A 21,500-nucleotide genomic window follows, 5' to 3' on the forward strand; every position below is an offset into this window, starting at 1 on the left:
ATTAATATATAGTGTCCTTCTTTGTCTCTTATGACGTCTTTGCATTAAAGTCTATTTTATCTGTTAGTATAGCTACTCCAGCTTTCTTTTGATTGCAGTTTGCATGGAATATTTTTTTTCCATCCTTTCAGTTTCTGTGTCTTTGTGTCACAGGGTCTAAAATGAGTCTTGTATAAACAGCATATCACTGGGTCATAGTTTTCAATCCATTCTATCAGTCTGTATTTTTTAATTGGAGAGTTTAATCCAGTCACATTCTAAGTTATTACTGTGAAGAGAGTTCTTGAACCAGCCATCTTATCCTTTGGTTTTTAGTTGTTAGAGCTATTTTTTTTCCCCCTCTCTCTTTTTTTCCTTTAAATTACCCTTACTATTAACTCTTCACTTCGGTGCTCTTCTCTAGACCTCCCTCTCTGTTCTTTTTTTCTCAGCTGGTAAAGCTCCCTTTAGTATTTCTTGCAGGGCAGGTCTCTTGTTAAGAAATTCTCTCAGCGTTTGTCTGTAAAAATTTTAAACTCTCCCTCAATTTTGAAGAAGAGCTTTGCTGGATAAAGAATTCTTGGCTGGCAGTTTTTCTCTTTTAGAATCTGAAATATGTCATAACACTGCCTCCTTGCCTCTATGGTATCTGCTGAGTAGAGTAGTCAGTACTTAGTCTTATGTTGTTTCCCTTGTACATGGTGAATTACTTCTCCCTTGCTGCTTTTAGAAGTCTCTCCTTCTTTTCAGCATTTGACAGTCTAATCAGTATATGTCTTGCAGCAGGTTTATTTGGATTTATTCTTTTTTGGAGTTCGTTGGGCATCTGTGATTTGCGTTTTTATGTCATTTAGGAGTTGGGACGTTTTCCCCAACAATTTCTTCAGATGCTCTTCCTAGTCCTTTACTCTTCTCTTCCCCTTCCGGAACACCAGTGTTTCTTATATTTGTGTGCTTCTTGTTGTCCATTGTTTCCCTGAGATCTATTTCAAATTTTTCAGTTTTTTTCACCCTTCGTTCTATTGTGCTTTCATTTCCCATCACCCAATCGTTGTTCCTCTGCTTCTTCAAAACTGGTGTTATGTGTCTCAAGAATATCTTTAATTTGATCAACTACGTTTTTTTTTTTTCCTATAAGATCTGCTACTTTTTAAATTTACTCTTGCAAATTCTTCTTTCTCTTCTTCTTGGGTCTTCATGTCCTTTGTATCCTGAGCCATATTATTGCTATTTTTGTGTACCTCATTGATTAATTGCTCCAAAATTTGTGTCTCCTGCGGCTTTTTAATTTGTTCGTTTGGGTTGTCCATATCTTCTGTATCCTCCAAGTGCTTTGTAATTTTCTGCTGGCTTCAGGGCATTTGCTTATCTTGATAGATTTTTTTTTTTTAATTGAGATTGTTCAGATACCATACAACTATCCAGAGATCCAAAGTGTACAATCAGTTGCCCACGGCACCACCATACTGCTATGCATCCATCAACACAATTATTTTTTTTTCAGTTTTTAGAACATTTTCACTACTCCAGAAAAGAAACAAAGACAAAAAAAAAGGAAACTCACATCTTCTCATACCCGTAACCACACTCCCCCTCCCTTATTGATTCACAGTTTTGGTATAGTACATTTGTTACTGTTGATAAAAGAATGTTAAAATACTACTATAGCATATAGTTTGCAATAGGTATATATTTTTTCCCTATATGCCTCTCCATTATTAACCTCTAGTTATAGTGACATACATTTGTTCTAGTTCCTGAGAGAGATTTCTAACATTTCTATAGTTAATCACGGACACTGTCCACCACAAGATTCACTGTTTTATACATTCCCATCTTTAACCTCCAACTTTCCTTCTGGTGACATGTGTGACTCTGAGCTTACCCTTTCCACCACCTTCACACACCCTTTAGCACTGTTAGTTATTCTCATTACATGCTACAATCACCCCTGTCCATTTCCAAATATTTAAGTTCACCCTAGTTGAACATTCTGCTCATAATAAGCAACCGCTCCCCATTCTTTAGGCTTACTCTGTATCCTGGTGACTTATATTTCATGTCTATGAGTTTACATATTATAATTAGTTCATATCAGTGAGACCCTGCAATATTTGCCTTTATGTGTCTGTCTTACTTCACTCAATATAGTGTCCTCAAGCTTTCTTCATCAACCCATTTCTTTTAAGATGGTTTTGTTCAAACAGTATACATTCCGTCCAAAGTAAGCAATTGTGGGTTCCCCGTATAGTCACGTATTTATGTATTGAGCACCATCGCCACTCTCCATATAAGGACATTTCTTCCACAGAGACGGAGAACAAGTCAAAGAAGGCAGAGAGGCAAAAGAAAAAGGCAAGAGAAAGAGAGAAAAACAAACAAAAAACTTGATAGCTAGACGGTGACGAAAGGAAAGATAGCATTAACCTAAAGTAGAATAAAGAGTCAGACAACATCACCAATGCCAGGAGTCCCATACACTTCCCCTATTCCCCACCCACCCACATGCATTTAGCTTTGGTATATTGCTTTTGTTACATTAAAGGAAGCATAATACAATGTTTCTGTTAATTCTAGCCTTAGTTTACATTGATTGTATTTTCCCCCCACTCCCACCCTATTTTTAACACCTTGCAATGTTGACATTCATTTGTTCTACCTTATGTAAAAACATATTTGTACCTTTTATTACAATCGTTGAGCACCCTAGGTTTCCCTGAGTTACACAGTCCCAGTTTTTATCGTTCATCTTTTGTTCTGGTGTCCCACATGATCCCAGCCTTCCTCTTTCAGCCATATTCACAGTCATCTTCGTTCAGTGTACTTACATTGCTGTGCTAGTGTCTCCCAAAATTGTTTTCCAAACCTCTCACTCCTGTCTTTTCCTTTCTGTTTGCAGTGCTTCCTTTAGTGTTTCCTGTAGAGCAGGTTTCTTGTTCACAAACTCGGTCATTGTCTGTTTGTCAGAGAATATTTTAAGCTCTCCCTCATATCTGAAGGATAGTTTTGCCAGATACAGGATTCTTGGTTGGTGGTTTTTTTCTTTCAGTATCTTAAATATATCACCCCACTTCCTTCTTGCCTCCATGGTTTCTATTGAGAAATCCACACATAAGTCATATCAAGCTTCCTTTGTATGTGATAGAGTGCTTCTCTCTTGCTGCTTTCAGGATTCTCTCTTTATCTTTGATGTTTAATAATCTGATTATTAAGTGCCTTGGCGTAGGCCTATTCAGATGTATTCTGTTTGGGGTACGCTGTGCTTCTTGGTTCCGTAATTTTATGTCTTTCATAAGAGATGGGAAATTTTCATCGATTATTTCCTCTATTATTGCTTCTGCCCCTTTTCCCTTCTCTTCTCCTTCTGGGACACCAATGACATGTAAATTCTTGATTTTCATTTTGTCTTTAAGTTCCTGGAGATGTTGCTCATATTTTTCCATTCTTTTCTCTGTCTGTTCTTTTGTGCGTAAGCTTTCAGGTGCCTTGTTCTCCAGTTCCTGAATGTTTTCTTCTGCCTCTTGAGGTCTGCTGTTGTATGTTTCCAGTGTGTCTTTCATCTCTTGTGTTGTGCCTTTCATTTCCATAGATTCCACCAGTTGGTTTTTTGAACTTTCAGTTTCTACCTTATGTACGTCCTGTGTTTTGATTATACAGTTCAGCTCTTTCGCCATATCTTCCCTAAACTTATTGAATTGACTTATTATTAGTTGTTTTAATTCCTTCATCGCAGTTGAAGTGCCAGTTTGTTCCCCTGACCGGACCGTAATCTCATTTTTCTTGGTGTAGGTTGTAGTTTTCTGTTGTCTAGGCATGGTTTCCTTGGTTACCCCAATTGGGCCTCCCTAGACCAGAATGTGCTCAGGTCCCAGAAGGAAGAAGTATTCACTATCCGGTTTCCCTGAGGGTGTGTCTAAGAAAATTGGTACACCCTCTGATGCCTCCAGTCACTGTGCTTTTCTGCCCAGCAGGTGGCGCCTGTTAGCCTATAATTCTTGACTGGTGTAAGGAGGTGTGGCTGTTTTTCCCGAAGTTCTGAATGAAAGGCAGGTAGTAGAGCTGGGCCCCACCCCTTTCCTCTTAGAGAAGATGGACCCCCTAGGGGGAGGTCATTAGCATTTCAATGGTCTCTCTCTGCCTGTGCTATACCCTTGTCTGGGTCACAGAACTGGGAACTGAAAATGGCTGAGGCTTTCTCCACTGAGTCAAAAAAGGAACAGAGCTAGTCTGAGGTGACCCTCCAGCTCTCCAAGGTCAGTCGTCACCCAAAGCCTCTATCTACTTGTTGGGGATTCGTACCTCATAGTGAGCAGTTCACACTCGCTAATTAAAACCCCAGTTGGAGCTCAGGTGAGCTATATTCGCTTGCTGGGAGAAAGCTTCTCTCTGGCACCACAAGGCTTTGTAGCTCGGGCTGTGGGGGAGGGGTCTCCTGATTTGGATCCGTGGTTTTTACTTACAGATTTTATGCTGTGTTCTCGGGCATTCCTCCCAATTCAGGTTGGTGATGATGAGTGGACGGTCACGTTTGTCCCCCTGCAGTTATTCTGGATTATTTACTAGTTGTTCTGGTTTTTTTAGTTGTTCCAGGGGGACTACTTAGCTTCCACTCCTCTCTATGCCACCACCATGTTATATCTCTTTGATAGGGTTATTTTGGGAAGTATAGAATTAATTGAGCCTTTCTATATAATTTGGCTTGCTGGGGTGCAGCTTCCCAGTCCTACCAGCAGGTGGCGCTCTTGAGGTACAGCTTGCTGGAGTGCAGGTTCCCTAACCTACCAGCAGTTGGTGCTCTCAAACAGGTCTTCCACAAACGTCTCCTGTGCGGTGGATAGAGTCCAAACCGGGTGGGGACCCAGTCAGTGCACCGGATCTTGGTGTGCTCTGGGGAATCCCAGTCCTTGGGCTGCAAAGTGGGCACTGAGCAGCTATGCAGGGAGCCTTATTAAGGGCACCCCACAGGTGGGACATGGGCCCTGCCTGTCTTTTCTCTGCCTGCCTTGTACCCGCAAGTCTGTAGTGTGTGGGAGGGACTCCTGATTGCTGGTATGGCATCTCTCCTTCACCCGCTTCTCACCGTTGCACCACTCCCCTGGACTTCTGTTGGGGGAGAGCAACCGCCACCCGCTGGGTTCCCTTATGAGAGCTCCGCAGTGTCTGACTGTTGAGGATCATCCCCTCAGCAAATTGTCAGGGTAGGTAGACGGAGTGGAGAGCTACTGCTCACTCCCTTGCCTGGCGGCAGCTTTGCTGCCATCAGCCTTGGTGGGTGGAGGGCAGTCTGGACAGGGAACACACTCACCAAGTCCCTCCAGCCACTGTGTCTCTTCAGTATGCCCCCTCCACGTACTGTGGGGGACCCTCTCTGACTGGTCACACCCTGGAATGGGGTCCCTGGTATCATCTCACCCTTTTCTAATTAGTTTCATGAAGGAAGAGGAGATGCCCATTCCACCTCACCTACTACACCATCTTTCCAGGAGTCCAGTGCTTTTCCTTTTTACAAGTGAAAATTTAATGTGCATAATTGTTCAAGCTGGGTGATGGAATTAAATGGGAAATCATAGTACAAGGCCTTCTACTTTGGTATTTGTTTGAAAATTTCAATTAAAAAAAAAAAAAAAATGACATCTCCTTCTCCCTGGTAATCCACCCTGAGTAAATCAGATTTTTAAATGACTCCCTTGTTCAAGCAAGCCTAAGTAGTGGCTTATTTCTGTTGCTCTTTTTCCTGACTTTCCAAACCGTATTTGAAAGTCTGATACCATCCAGCTTTGTTTTCATCTTATCCATAGTCTAACCAGATTGTTCTTACCTACTCAATAAAATTGTTCTATCCCATCTCCATGTCTTCATTTATATTGCATTCTTCAACCACTGTAGTACCATCCCTTTCCCTTCTACTCATTTATGTCTTCCTCTTCCTTGAAGTCCCACTTCATCCTTTAAACCTTTCTTAGCTGTGCCAGCTTTCAGTGATTTCTCATTTTTATGAACTTTTGAAGTCTTCTTAGATTTTCCACTATAATTCAATTCTGCTTTTATTTACTTTTATTGTTCAACAGTTACATTATATGCTAAGCTTTGTTCCACTCCAGCCAAAAAAACTCCTTGTTTTCTCACAGAGCCTAACAGAATGCTTGTACTTAGTACACCGTCAATAATGCTGGTTGTTTAACCTGTAAACCTTATGGATGGGGGCGGGGGGTGTGGTGAATTGCTGAAAACTTACCTATCAATTAGGGTGAATCGAATTTATTTTTCTTTCAGGCTCGTGATGCAGAGAGTATTATGCTAAATCTTGCAGGGCAACTCATCATGATGCAGAGGGACAGATCAGGCCCTCAAATCCGGGAGAAGAACAGTAACCCTAACCAAAGAAAACTGGTGAGTGAAGTGCAGATCATTTAGAACATAAGATGAAATGAGATTAAGATGAAGGAATAGAAGAATTTAAGAGAAGAGTATTTTTGTTTGTTTGTTTGTTTTAATTTGAAAACAAGAAAGTACATAAAATTAATCTTAAGTCTCTGGCTATGAGAATGTGTTTGTGAAGGATGATTAGGGCCTGATACTATAATAAAATGTTCCTTATTCCAGATACAACTGCTTAGGCATTAGTATTTGCCAATTCTAGTGGGAAAATAAGAACAGACTGGTGAAATTGGTTTTGTTTTGGTTTTATTTTAAGATTTAAATGTGGATGCTCTGAAAGGCAGGGTATGTTTATTACTTCGTATTCTAAGTAGATCCCCCTACATTCCCCAAGGAGTTATTGCACTATCATTTTGAAAGACTTAGTAAACTACTACCTAGGAACTTAATGGAGGAAAAAACCCTGATTGTTGTCTCTCCTCCTCCAGCTGCCCTTCTGTCCTCCTGTTGTACTAGCCCAGTCTGTGGAAAATGTCTGGACTACCTGTCGAGCAAATAAACAAAAACGTCACCTTCTGGAGGCCCTCTGGCTGAGCTGTGGTGGTGCAGGAATGAAAGTTTGGCTCCCTCTCTTCCCTAGGGATCATCGCAAACCCCATTCCTTCTTGTCCCAGCGGATCATGCTGCCTTTCCATATCAACATTTATCCCTTGGCTGTTCTGTTTGAAGATGCATTAGTCCTTGGTGCTGTAAATGACACTTTACTCTATGACTCTTTGTATACTCGGAAAAGTGGTAGGGAACAGCTGGAAGTGCTTTTCCCTTTCTGTGTTGTGGAGAGAACCTCTCAGATCTACCTCCACCACATTCTGCGCCAGCTTCTGGTCAGGAACCTTGGGGAGCAAGCCTTGCTTTTAGCCCAGTCCTGTGCCACATTACCTTATTTTCCTCATGTGTTGGAGCTCATGCTCCATGAAGTTCTGGAAGAAGAAGCTACCTCACGGGAGCCCATTCCCGACCCTCTCCTTCCCACTGTGGCAAAGTTTATCACCGAGTTCCCCCTCTTCCTGCAGACAGTTGTCCATTGTGCCAGGAAGACTGAATATGCCCTATGGAATTATCTTTTTGCAGCTGTTGGAAATCCTAAGGACTTGTTTGAAGAATGTTTGATGGCTCAGGATTTGGACACAGCTGCCTCTTACCTTATTATCTTACAGGTAACAATTCTCTTCTTGTAAAGGGACAAAAATTAATGAGCTTATCTTCGAAAAAAGAAGTGTCCTGTGTTGGCATTGTGTTTAAGAAACTAATACAGTTAAGTTTTTTGTTCAGTTTATGGGTTGAAGAACTCAGTCTTGTGAAATGATGGCAGAAGGTTTCTTTGAAACCCTACCTGAAGCATATTTTCCTTTCAGCTTATTTGCTCTATGACTGATTGAAACCAGAGGAGATACTCAAGCAAAGGCTTAGAAGGCCCTGTGATTCTGAGATTCTTTGGCTAGAGTTAAAGAAAAAGCCACAAAAATTATAAAAATAGAATAAAATACAGCTGTTGTATTTTAGGTTCCTCCCTAGACTTTCAATGATCTTTTTAGCATGGTGTTAGAAACTCTGTTCCTAGTAGATTTCCTAAGTTGCTATGGCTTGTCATACGAGTCTTACAATCAAAACTTGTTTATTTGGCACCTTCCTTGAAGGCCAAGGTAGGCAGTAAGGCTGGATTTGTGACAGAATTATTGAGGGTGCTGAATGTATAGCATTTCTACTTCCCATTGCCCAAAGCAAAGAATTTTTTGGTCTTATCCTCAGAAAACTCTGCCCCAGGAGACAGCACGTGAGCTTTTTTGGAGTCAGATCTAGATTTATATTCTTGCTTTTCTGCTGATCTTCAACAAGTTAACCTCAGTTTCCTCCTCTGTAAAGTAGAGATGATATGCCTATTTTGCAGACTCTGGGAGAATTACAGGAAATAAAGTATATAAGGTGCTTAAAATGGTATCTGGCATGGAGAAGGAGTTCAGTAAATTTATATTATACCAGCAGAGTATCGGCCTCACTCTCCCTTGCTTGGCACTTTTAATGCTCTTTTTAATCTTAGTGTTAAACTATTTCTTACAGTGTTGTAGCTGCTGTTTCCTTCTCTAGATTTAAGGAACTGCAGAGATAAAGACATGCTCATTTCTTCCCAAATCATGTGAAATATAAAAGAAGTGCTGTCTTCCTTGGTTGTTTTTATAGAATATGGAAGTCCCAGCAGTAAGTAGGCAACATGCCACCCTTCTGTTCAGCACAGCACTGGAACAAAGCAAGTGGGACCTATGTCGACACATGATTAGATTTCTTAAAGCCATTGGCTCTGGAGAATCTGAAACACCTCCATCCACACCTACAGCTCAGGTTAGTTACAAAATTGTACAGCTTCTTTAGGCCATACACCTACATGGTATCTTTCTCTAACTGAACTATATGTTGTTTGTAATTACAGGAACCCTGTTCAAGTGGTGGATTTGAGTTCTTCAGGAATCGAAGCATCAGTTTATCCCACTCAGCTGAGAATGTTCCTGCTAGTAAATTTAGCTTACAAAAAACACTAAGTATGCCATCTGGTCCTTCTGGGAAGAGGTAAAAGAATAAAGAGTCATTATTGGTATTCGGATGTTCTATGGCACATCACATTTTAAGGCATCTGTAAAACTAGGTTTATGGGAACAACTATTTGATCCAATTTTAATTCCTTTTTCCATCCCCAAAAGGTATTAAGACCACACAAGAGCTTCACTTTTTTCTTTCCCCAAAGTTCACTCTATTATACTTTGTACTGTTTTTGCCTCTTGGTACTAGAGTAGGTCTTAGTATACCTGTTCCCAATGCAACTAACTTTACTTCCACTAACAGAGGACTGGAATAATAAGGAAGAGAAATAAATCTGCAGAAAATGCAAAAACATTTGTTCAAGAATTACCCTTCTTTCAACTAATATCTGTTAACCAAAACTAAAATTTTGGTGCTCATGCATTTGACTCTCCTGTGACTCTTTTTTTTTTTTTTTTTAATAAATCCAGTTTTATTGAGATATATTCACATACCATACAATCATCCTCTCCTTTGACTATTGATTGAACAAGTCATTAAACAGTAGGAAAGCCAAGAGAAAGCATATCCTGGAGATCAAAGCCTACATTACCCATAGATGGGTTATTATTTCCAGTGGGGTGACTGTGAACTCAAAAGAAGTATTATAAAATTGTTAAAATTTTCTCTAGTTTGTGAGGTTGTATTTCTGCCTATGTTGTTATATGTTGTTGGTGCTTGTTTTTTCTCTTCCCTAATTCTTTCTTTTATATTCTGTTCATACACACACACACACACACAATCGTGTAAAATGCGACCATAGTGGTCTGTAAACAGTTGCCAGGCCAATAATAGTTGTTCAGTGAATTGGCTAATAATTACTAAGCATTTATTATGTGCCAGGCACCATTCTGAGCATTTATACATACTGGGTCATTTATCCTTACAACAACTCCGTGAGAGTGGATACTGTTTTCCACATTCTCCAGGTGAAGAAGCAGAAAAATAAAGAAATTTGTCTCTGGTCCCACAACTAACGAGAGGCAGAGCCAGGATCTGAATCCAGGCAGTACTACTTGGAGACTAGGTCTTTTACCACTGCACTACATTGCCTCTCAATTGAAAGCACATGGTTTGCTAATTACACTGTATGCGTTCATCTGAGTAAGGGATGGTATTTAGTCAAGTCATTAATTTTTTCTCCTTGCAGTTTTATTGAGATATAGTCACAAAGCATACAATCATTAAGTGTACAATCAGTTGGTCACAGTATCATCATATAGTTGGGCATTCATCACCACAGTCCATTTAAGTCCTTAATTTTTAAAAATCAATTTTAGTTTCACAAGTCTACATAATTCACATTTAGAGATTTCATTTTACTTTGCTTCTCTGTCCTTAGTTTCTTTGATTTAATTTTCTTTCCTCTTTTCATTGGTCTTTTCAAATGCAAAATTTATTTGCTCCCTTTATTTCCTTCAACCACTCACTGCCCTCTCCCTAGATCTGGCTTTTTTTGTCTTCTGTTTTTTCCCTGTTCCATGCATTCATTCTACAAATATAGTTTTGAGAGCCTGCTGTGTTCCAGCTGTTGTTCAACAGTTTGATTTTGGATCTCTAACCTTCTTGTCAGCTTTATCAGTGCTGCTGCATAAAAATATGTGAAGTCCTCCAGTAAAGTTTGTTCCTCCACTTTCTTGTGTTCCCACTTTTAGATGGAGCAAAGACAGTGATTGTGCTGAGAATATGTATATCGACATGATGCTCTGGAGACATGCTCGGCGCCTATTGGAAGAAGTGCGACTAAAGGACCTTGGCTGCTTTGCAGCCCAGCTGGGCTTTGAATTAATTAGTTGGCTGTGCAAGGAACGTACACGAGCTGCCCGGGTGGACAACTTTGTGATAGCCCTGAAGAGACTCCACAAAGATTTCCTGTGGCCACTTCCCATCATACCAGCTTCCTCTATCAGTTCTCCTTTCAAGAATGGAAAATACCGAACAGGTAATGTAGAATTACTGTCCTTTGTACAAGGAGAATTGTATTTTATTCCAAATATTTAGACATTTTGTTGTTAGTTGATATTCAGGGAAGTCTCTTCATTCCAAACTCAGGAGCAGATAAAAAGCCAGCTTCTGTATATCGGTTGGAACTTATCAGTTGACCAAGGATGTACAAAAAAATATAAAATTTGTCTCTAAGTCTTTTGACCTTGAAGTCTAACCCATAAATCCAGCCACTCATCACAGATTATCAACATATTAAGAATTGGCTGAATAAATAAAGCTATTACACTTTATTTAGGAGGGATTTCAGAAGTGGTCAGTCATAGATCTCAAAATAAGCTGAATTGTGGTTTACCTGAAAGGAATCATTCCAGGGATATGGTAATAATGCAACTTTGTGAGCTTGGGCCATCTTCTAAACCAACAGAGGACAGAGTAAAACTCTGTATTTCAGTGAAAAAAAAATTAAAGGGTGAAGTTTTTTAGTTCAGGTCTTTTTTCAGAAAACTGCTTTAATATTATTTATGAAAATTTTAACAAAGATTTTATTATTGTATTTGGAAGCATCATGTTTCCTGAAAAACCAAGGTAAATACTTGAAAGATCTAGTAAGGTTTTGCCTAAATCTAGTAAGATATAAGATGATATATGATGACTATTAGATGGCATCATGTGCTTGGTCTGTTTTGTTACATGCCACATCTCTAGTTTATGGGTGGATGATACAGAATAGGACAGTAATTGTCTTTGAAAAACAGTATTTTGGAGAAATGCTGAAAGTATGGAATTGGAAATGGAAGCGTGCATATTTTGAATTTCTCCCCCCATTTTTAAAAAAAAAAATTGTTTTTAAACCTACCATGCAGCAGGAGAGCAGCTATTGAAGTCTCAGTCAGCTGACCCTTTTTTAAACCTTGAGATGGATGCTGGCGTTTCTAATGTCCAACGAAGTCAGAGCTGGCTTGGCAACATTGGTCCCACTCATCGTGAGATAGACTTGGCCTCATCCCATGGACCACAAACACAAGACGCCTTCCTGTCACCTTTATTTAATAAAGGTAAATGTCACTTGATGTCCTAGCTCTTCATTTCCTTTGGAAGAAAACTTGTGCAGTAGCAATTCAGGGTAAGGGCTTCACTCTTTTCTTTCAAGATATGTCGTTCAGGATTAGCCATTAATATCTGCTAGAGAGGTGAACAGTTCCTAGAACAAGGGCAAATTGGCCTGTTTGTCCCTGTGGTGGGAAAGGAAAATATTCATAAGCCAAGAGAAACTGTTGGTCCTTGACTAAGCCAGAGATCAGCAGTCATTCCAAAATAGCATGTTGAAGTTTATTAATTGTCTCTAAAACCATGTGATTGGGATTGGGTGTGGCAGAGTGGTGGAAAAGGTAAATGCAGGAGCAGAGACCCCACCAAGCAGTTGCACTCCCACTGGGAGAGCTTGATGCAGCTGCCAGTGCCAGAGAAGCCCTGAAAGTTGCTAAAGGAATCAGGAAACAGAGTCTACAAATATGCTGGAACTTGAAACGTTTGATCAATGAGACCCCTCAGGAATAGTGTCATAGAAGCCTTGGACTCCTAGCAAGAAAGTGGGTCCAGTGAAGAGGTCCAAAGTAAGGACTTGAAGAATAGGAAAGCAAAATCTGCAAATTCGGTGAATTAAATACTCTAAAAGGGTAGGGGTCTGCAAACTACAGCCAGTGGGCCAAATCCAGCCCACAGCCTGTTTTTGTAGATAACACAACTACACCCCTTTGTTTACATATAGTCTTTGCCTGCTTTCACACTGTAGCAGCGGAGGTCAGTAATTCAGCAGATACTGTGTGTCCCCCAAAGCCTAAAATATTTACTCTCTGGCCCTTTATAGAAAAAACTTGCTGACCTCTACTCTAAAGGGGGAAAAGGGTTTCTTCAAGATAGAATATGTAATTGTAATAGTGATGATGGAGACCGCTCGGTGGCATATTTACTGTACACCAGATCCCTTTTAATTTTAATTCTCTCAAAAAGTTTGCCATGAAGATATCATTATCCCCATTTTAGAGATTATCCCCATTTTAGAGATGAGGAAACTAAGAGGTTAAGTAACAGCTCTTAAGGGGCAAAGAGAATTTGAACCAGATATGCGATACCAAAGCCACTCTACTATACTACTTAACGTCACCCTCATCAGCCCAGTGACGACATTATTAATCCTCAGAGGAACCAAGTCAAAATGTTAAAAACTGTGAAATTCCTTTCTTAGCTGAAAAACCAACATTTTTTTTTTGTGTGTGGAACTGGAAGCACAAATAAATACTCCAGAATACAATGCTATTTGCATTCTGAGTTTGTGCTAAAAAAGAATAGCAGAAATTGTTATACAGTGTGATGACTACTGAAGCCCTTAACCTAGCACTAGTAATTTTTAAATTTTTATCAAATTATATATGTATACTTAAAAGTCAAATAACTTTACACATTTTATAACAGAAAGAGCAGTCCCTGTTCCACCACTTTCCTCCCCAACTGTGATTCTCATTCCAGAGGTAATCACTTTTCAGCTCTTTCAGCTGTTATCTGTTTACCTTCATGTTTCCAAATAAGATGGAGGTATTACTGGCTGTTTTCATTATATATTTTTTTAGTTAATTTCTTAGCAGCTGCTGTAGTGCTTACCATATATACCTTAATCTATCAGAATTTACTTCAGATTTGGTCTTACTTAATTTCAGTGAGATATAAAAATGTTATTCCTATATGCCTCTATTCCCTCTTCCCCCTTTTTGTGCTATTATTGTTATACATATTATATCTGTATGTTGCAAACATATACTTATTACTTTGTATAAATTTGTTTATTAAGGAAGCTGAGAGAGGAAAGGTATATGAAAATACATACTTATAGAGTTTGTTATCTTCTGGTTCTTTCCTTATCTTATCTTTACTTATCTACTGATCTTTCCTTATTCCAAGACAGCTTCACTCCCAGTGAACTCCTTTGTGCTGTTATTGTCAAATATATTCTATTTCTATATAGTCTAGGCCCAACAATGCAATTATATATATAGATATTGTTTTATACAGTTGCTTTTAAAGTCAGTTAAGAGAAGAAAAGAAAAATAGGCATTTATTCTGTCTTTGTATAATTGCATAATTACCTTTACTGTGCTCTTTGATTGAATTCTAACTATTGTTGGGCTCATTTGCTTTCAGTTTGAAAAACTTCCTTTAGTATTTCTTGTACGGTGTGTCTGCTAGTGATGATTTCTCTTAGTCTTTGTTCATCTGGGAATGTCTTAATTTCTCCTTTGGAAAGATAATTTTGCTGGATATAGTATTCTTGGTTGACAATTTTTATTATTTCAGCACTTTGCATATGTCAACTGATGAGAGATCAGCTGTTAATATGATTGGGGTTCTCTTGTATATGATGAGTTGTTTGTCTCTTGCTACTTTCACTATTTTCTCTTTGCTTTCTAACAGTTTTACTGTGATGTATCTGGGGTGAATCTCTTTCCATTTATTGTACTTGAGGTTTGTTGAACTTCTTGGATATATAGATTAATGTTTTTTATCAAACTTGGGAAGTTTTTTTAAATTTTTAATTATAGAACTTGTGGGTTTACAGAAAAATAATTCATCAAATACAAGGTTCTCAGTGTACCACCCTACTAACACATTGCATTGTGTGGTATATTTATTAAAACTGATGAAAGCACATTTTTTAATTATACTGTTAACTATAGTCCATGATTGAACTTCAGGTTTCCTGTGTTGTGCATGGATTTTTAAGAAAAAATTTTATTCTAATAACATACATACAACCTAAATTTCCCCTTTTAACCACACTAAAATATGTAATTCAGTGCTGTTAATTACATTCACAACATAATTGTGCTACTATCACCACCACTGATTACCAAAACTTTTCCATGGTCCCAGGTAGAAACTCTACATTTTAAGCCTTATTCCTTATTCCCTGCCCCTGCCCCTCCTCAGGGTAAACTGATTCTAGATTCTGACATCATGAGTTTGCTTGTTCTGATTATGTCATATCAGTAAGATATTGATCTTCTGTCTAGATGTTCTATCCTTCATTTAAGTGGTGTATTGAAATCTACAATTAATGTAGAATTGTCTATTTCCCCCTTCACATCTGTCAGTATTTGCTTCAGATATTTTGGGGCTCTGCTGTTGGGTGTATATATATTTCAATTATTATGTCTTGTTGAATTGAGCCCTTTATGGGTAAAAAGTGATCCTCTTTGTCCCTCATAGCAGCTTTTGACTTAAAGTCTATTTTATCTGCTAGTATTACAGCTACCACAGCTCTCTTCTGGTTAGTACTTGCATGGCATATATTTTTCATCCTTTCACTGTTAACCTACTTACTTATGTCTTTAAATTTAAGGTGAGTCTTTTGTAAACAGCATATAGTTGGGTCATGCTTTCTTATCTGTTCTGCGAATCTCTGCCTTCTAATTGAGGAGTTTAATTCATTTGCATTTAAATTAACTACTGAAGGCCTTTCTTTTGGCATTTTGCCTTTTTGAATCCTCAATTCTTCCATGAATGGCTATTTCCATATATGTTTGGCTTTTTCTATTGTACCATTTTAAGACCCTTCTCATTTCTTTCTGAATGTATTTTTCATAAAACTTGGTGGTTACTATGGGGTTAATTTTAACATCCTAAATCTATAAAAGTCATATTTTTTTGATAACTTATTTTCAGTAACCTACACAAACACTGTCCTTATACCCTTCTGTCACCCACCTTTTTTTATACCTTTTTTTAAATATTTTTAGGGATATAAAAGTGTTTTTATCAAGAAGGGTGAAGAGGTGCTGGATTTTGTCAAATGCCTTTTCTGTGTATGTCAAAATGATCTTGTGTTCTCCCTTTGATTTGCTAATGTGTTGTATTACATTAATTGATTTTATGTTCAACCACCCTTGCATACCTGGGATAAAACCCACTTGATCAAGGTGTATAATTCTATATTCATTATATAAATTGGTCTGCCATTTTTTTTTCATGTAGTATCTTTACCTGGCTTTGGTATTAGGGTGATGATAACGTCATAGAATGAGTTAGTATTTCCTTCTCTTCAATTTTTTTGGAAGTTTTAGCAGGATTGGTATTAATTCTTCTTGGATTGATTGGTAGAATTCACCTGTGAATCCATCTGGTCCTTGGCTTTTTTTGAGGGGGAGGGGAGGCAGGGTTTGATGACTGATTCAATCTCTTGACTTGTAATTGGTCTGTAAGTTCCTCTATTTCTTCTACAGTCAATGTGGGTTTTTTGTGTGTGTCTAGGAATTTGTCCATTTCATCTAGGGTGTCTTATTTGTTGGCACACAGTTGTTCGTAGTGTCATCTTATGATCTTTTTATTTCTGTGGTGTCAGTAGTAATGATTTTATTTATTAGCATCTTCTTTTTTTGTCAGTCTAGCCTAAGGGCTTGTCAATTTTATTGATCTCAGAGAACCCACTTTTGGTTTTGTTAATTCTATTGTTTATTTGTTCTTAATTTATTTCTGCTCTAACTTTATTTCTTTCCTTCTGCTTTCTTTGAGATTAGATTGCTGCTCTTTTTCTAGTTCCTCCAGGTATTCAGTTAGGTCTTTGACTTTAGCACCTCTTTTTTAACGTAGTGGTTTAGGGATGTAAATTTCCTTCTCAGCACTGCTTTCACTGCAAACCACAAGTTCTGTTTTGTTGTGTTCTCATTTTTGTCTTAAGATATTTACTGATTTCTCTTGCAATTTCTGCTTTGACTCACTGATTAAGAATGTGTTATTTAATCTCCAAATATTTGTGAATTTTCCAGATCTCCTCTTGTTGATTTCCAGCTTCATTCTATTATGGTCAGATAAAGTCCTCCATATAATTTCAGTCTTTTAAAAAATGTGTTGAGCCTTGTTCTGTGACCCATCATGTCCTCTGTCCTGGAGAGTGATCCATGAGCACTTGAGAACAATGTATATCCTGCTATTTGGGAGTGCAATATTCTTTATTGTTAGATCTAGTTCAGTTATCATATTGTTCAAGTTCTCTGTTTTTATTATTGATCCTCTGTGTAGTTTTTCTATCTATTGTTGAGAATGGTGTTTCCAACTATTATTGTAGAGACACCTATTTTTCCCTCCAGTTTTGCCAATGTTTGCCTCATTCTTTTGGGGCACCCTGGTTAGGTTTATAAATATTTATGATTGTTATTTCTTCTTGGTGGATTGCCCCTTTTATTAATATATAATGTCCTTCTTTGTCTCTTATAACAGTTTTTCATTTAAAGTCTATTTTGTCTGATATTAGTATAGCTACCCCAGCTCTGTTTTGCTTACTGTTTATGTGGAATATCTTTTTGCAGCCTTTCACCTTCAACCTATCTGTGCCCTTGGGTCTAAGGTGAGTCTCTAGTAGACAGCATATAGATGGATCATACTTTTTTTAATCTAGTCTGCCAGTCTGCGTCTTTTGATAGGGAGTTTAACCCATTAACATTCAGTGTTATTACTGTAAAGGCAGTATTTACTGCAACCATTTTATCCTTTGGCTTTTATATGTCATATCTTATTTTTGTCTCTCTTTTTACCCTTTTAGTTACTTTTACTGATAATCTTCATTTCTACACTCTCCTCCAAGCTTCTCTCTCCTGTCTTTTCCTTTCTTTCTGCAGAACTCCCTTTAGTATTTCTTGTAGGGCTGGTCTCAGGAACTCTCTTGGTTTCTGTTTGTGAATATTTTAAACTCCTCCTCATTTTTGAAGGACAGTTTTGCTGGATAAAGAATGCTTGCTTGGCAGTTTTTCTCTTTTAGTACCTTAAATGTTATCATAGCACTGTTTCTCACCTCTCTGATTTCTGATGAGAAATCAGTACTTAATCTTATTACTGTTCCCTTGCATGTGATGAATCACTTTTCTCTTGCTGCTTTCAGGATTCTATCTTTATATCTTTGCCATTTGACATTCTGATTACTGTGTGTCTCAGGGTAGCTCTATTAGGATTTATTCTGTTTGTAGAATAAATAGACATGTATATCTCTGTCTTCCATAGGAGTTGGGAAATTTTCGACCATTATTTCCTCTAGTATTCTTTCTGCTCCTTTTCCCTTCCCTTCCGTTCTCTTCCCCTTCTGGGACATCTATGACGTGTATATTTGTGCACTTTGTGCTGTCATTCAGTTCCCTGAGACCCTGTTCAGTTTTTTCTATTCTTTTCTCTATTTGTTCCTCTGTCTGTGAGATTTTGATTGTCCTACTAGTTAACTGATTCTTTCTTCTGCTTGTTCAAATCTGCTGTTGTATGCCTCTAGGGTAATTCTAATCTCTTCTATTGTACCTTTCATTCTGATGAGTTCTGTTATTTTTCTATTCCTTCTTTCAAATTTTTCTTTATGCTCACCCATTGTCTTCTTAGTATTTTTTATTTCTTTAGTCATATTTTCCTTTATCTCCTTGAATTGATTTAGGAGATTTGTTTGAACATTTTTGATTAGTTGTTCCAAATTCTGTCTTCTCCAAAATTTTAGTTTGTTCCTTTGACTGGGCCATCTCTTCCTATTTCTTTATTATGGCTTGTACATTTTTGCTGGTGTCTAAGCATCTGATTATCTTGAGTTTACTCTGAACGTTAGCTTCTCTCTCTTGTGTAGCTTTTATTGTTGATTGGCTCTGTGTTGAGGCTTTTCTTTGACACTTGGTTCAACCTAATTTAGACCTTTAGAATTGCCCATTTTTCATCAGATGTTTTCACTTCTTCTTTATCTGATCTTGACCTGGGTATGCAGTACAATTTTTAAGATTGCACTGTTGCACACTTCCTTTTCTCTGTTCCTTCTCCGTGAATCTTGATCTGTTCTGTTTGGTTTTGTTTTGCCTCTAATTTTTTTGTTTGTTTGTCTTTACTCGTTTCATTGCCTCTTGCTGCTTTTGCCTGGACGGCAAAGCCTCAGAGGAGGGACACCCTGGAAAGGACGTTTCAAGTCAGTATTTCCGTCACAACAGGGTCAGTTCCAAAGAGCCCTGGGGAGAGCATCAGGAAAGACACCAAAAACCCTTTTTGATAGCTCCCCAAAGCTGCACTTTCCTGGCCTGCCCAGCAGATAGTGCTTTTCAACAAACTTTTTCCCCATAGCCTTACAAAGGCCCTGCTTCTTTGAATCTGCACTGCCTTCACCCATGTTGGAGGCAAGGTTGAAACAGTGGCATGGCTGTCCTTGTCTGAGGTGAGCTGAAAGAGCAGCTCTGAGCCACGACCCAGCAGTCTAGATGCCAATGAAGAGTTGTGATCAGTAGTCACCCTTGTCCCACCCTGTTCTTGGGTAAGAGGGCTTCCATGTCCCTCTCCGTCTGCAGGAGCCATCTAGGAGCCGGACCCCTGGCGGCTAGCCTTGAGAGTCGAGGATGTGCGCCAGCAGTCACCATTTTTTCAGTTTTTTACCAGTGTCTCAGCCTCTTTGTCTGCTCTTCTCCAGATGCTGTACGTAGTTCCCCTGGCCTCCATAGCCGCAGAACAGTTGTTTCTTACAGTTTCTGCCTATCCATTACTGTTTTTGGAAGAGGAGTGAGCACTGCAGCCCCCTACTCCACCATCTTCCCCAGAAGCCTCCCCCCTCAACTGCATTCTTTTTTATAATTTTTATCTTTTTATTGGTATTTTCTATGTCATGAGATATTGTCATCATAACTTACTTTATTTCTTTAAACATGGTTTCCTGTAGCTCTTTAAATATATTTATAAGATGTCTTAAGTCCAACATCTAGGCCTCCTCACAGGTAGTTTCTGCTGCCTGCTTTTTCCCTTGGGTATAGGTCACACTTTCTTGTTTCTTTCCATGTTTCATAATTTCTGCTACAAACTGGGTGTTTTAGGTAATTAACATATTGTAGCAACTCTAGATGCTGAGTCCCATCCCCCTTCTCAGAGGTTTGTTTGTATGTTATTTGCTGGTTTTTCAGTTATTTAGTGATTTGGCTACATTATTTTAGTGATGTCTGTTTCCCCCACAGTATGGAGCATCTGATAGTACTCCTTAGACGGCGCAGCCCTAGGCATGTGCAGTAACCCTGGGGTGGCTAGTTTTAGCAGAGCTTGTTTTTTGACTGCCTCTCTTCATGATCTGTTAAGCTGTCTGTTGGTATCACACCCAGCTGTTAGGATCCACTAATTGCCTCTTGTTGTTTTTCTCAATGCCTTGCAGCATAAATTGTTCCACAGTCTGATCCAGTGTGGGCAGTGTTAGTTTTTGAGGCCAGTCTTTGAGGTTTGTTCTGACCCAGGAGAGCTCTTCATAGCAGTCTCTTCTCTGGTTCTCTGTGGCAAACTAATTGGCTTATGGTTCAGTCTATTTTTCTCAGAGCTACCATCCTTCTCTTAATTGCTCACCATCAAAAATCTCCTTTGTTTTCAAGAGCACCTGTATACCCACACGCTCGAAATTCTTCCTTTGGGAAGAGTTTCAAGAGCTCTCTGTTCTTATGGACTGCCTCTCCCCCTGTGCAAAATTTCTGAACCACTGCTGAGTGCTGGAACGGGACAGTAGCCTCTGGTCTTCTTAGTTTGCCTCTGCAGATGTGTTTGCTTCTCCTGACAGGCGAGCTGTGCTGAGGGTGATCAGGAACCCAGTATTCTCTATCTACCATGCTGGAGCAGAGCCTCTGTCCTATGAATGGGGACTTGGTAGAGGAAGGGAACCCCCAGTCTCTGCTATACTCACCAGGAATTTATCTCCTGAAACCATTAACTAGGAAGGGATGAAAAATGCTGGTGGCCTACCCCTCCCAGTGAGATCCTTTGGGAGCTGTGGGGAGAGGGATCCCCATCTTCTTGGCCACACACAATCCCCTAAGTAGAGTTTCTGTCATCCTGAGCTAGGTGCGGGAGGAAGGAGCAGGTTTGGCTAAAGTTCTACAGGTTCATTGTTCTTTGCAAGATTTAGTAGATTTCCTTAAATGTTTTTTTACATTTGCTGTATGCCATTAGGACAGTTTCCATAGGTGTAATATTTTCTAAATTTTAATAATTTTCACCAGTTATGGTTATTTCAGTGGAGAAGAGATCCACGGGGCTTATCACACTGACATTCTGTTAAGTGGAACGCCAGTTGTTTCTCTTTCGTTTTAAATATCATGTCAGTTTCTACTCTTGAAGATAAAAGTTCCTTACATCACCTGTCACATGTACTTCCCCTCCCTCCATCCTTCTAATAAGTTAATGTTTACTTTATGACTATAGATAAATTCAGAACTGAGCCTGTAGTGTGCTGTGATCACATCTTTCTTGAAGAGCTTTTGATTTTGACTCCCTCAGGTTTGTTTTTGTTTTGGCTTCACTATAAATCTCTCTCACAGATTGAACCTCTGACTCTCTTCCTAATACATTAATATGCATCCAGTAATCAGTTCCATTTTTTTCATGTACACACTGTGCTTGTCCTCTTGCTCCTGTTCAGTCATAATGAGTTGCTTTCTAGGTCGACAACCCAGGCTTTCCTATGTTGGATCCACTGTCCTTGGATCACAGCTTTTCTCTTTTCTTGGTTTACTCCCACATTTTGGTAGCTTCTTGAGAAAGAG

General features: G+C 38.9%; 2 protein-coding genes across 5 annotated transcripts in view; one reads left to right on the forward strand and one right to left on the reverse strand.

Annotated features, from left to right (window-relative positions):
* Positions 1-21,500, forward strand: part of RIC1 (RIC1 homolog, RAB6A GEF complex partner 1) — a 215,779-nt gene that overhangs the window by 184,830 nt on the left and 9,449 nt on the right. For 2 of the 3 annotated variants that reach the window (XM_037797275.1, XM_037797274.1), the window contains exons 18-23: positions 6,253-6,369; positions 6,846-7,574; positions 8,596-8,754; positions 8,843-8,979; positions 10,644-10,930; positions 11,799-11,990. In XM_037797275.1, the coding sequence (XP_037653203.1) occupies positions 6,253-6,369; positions 6,846-7,574; positions 8,596-8,754; positions 8,843-8,979; positions 10,644-10,930; positions 11,799-11,990 (1,621 nt within the window). The remainder of the gene's footprint in view (positions 1-6,252; positions 6,370-6,845; positions 7,575-8,595; positions 8,755-8,842; positions 8,980-10,643; positions 10,931-11,798; positions 11,991-21,500) is intronic. The other variant, XM_037797276.1, reaches the window with a different exon arrangement.
* ERMP1 (endoplasmic reticulum metallopeptidase 1) overlaps positions 1-21,500 on the reverse strand; it is a 160,631-nt gene that overhangs the window by 4,361 nt on the left and 134,770 nt on the right. Inside the window, exon 17 of one of the 2 annotated variants that reach the window (XR_005210620.1) lies at positions 11,792-12,167. The exons of the other annotated variant lie outside the window; for it this stretch is intronic. The gene's annotated coding sequence lies outside the window, so the exon portion shown is untranslated. The remainder of the gene's footprint in view (positions 1-11,791; positions 12,168-21,500) is intronic. 2 annotated transcript variants of the gene reach the window in all.

Source organism: Choloepus didactylus, chromosome 10 (assembly GCF_015220235.1).
Source record: "Choloepus didactylus isolate mChoDid1 chromosome 10, mChoDid1.pri, whole genome shotgun sequence".
In the NCBI taxonomy this organism is placed as follows: domain Eukaryota; kingdom Metazoa; phylum Chordata; class Mammalia; order Pilosa; family Megalonychidae; genus Choloepus; species Choloepus didactylus.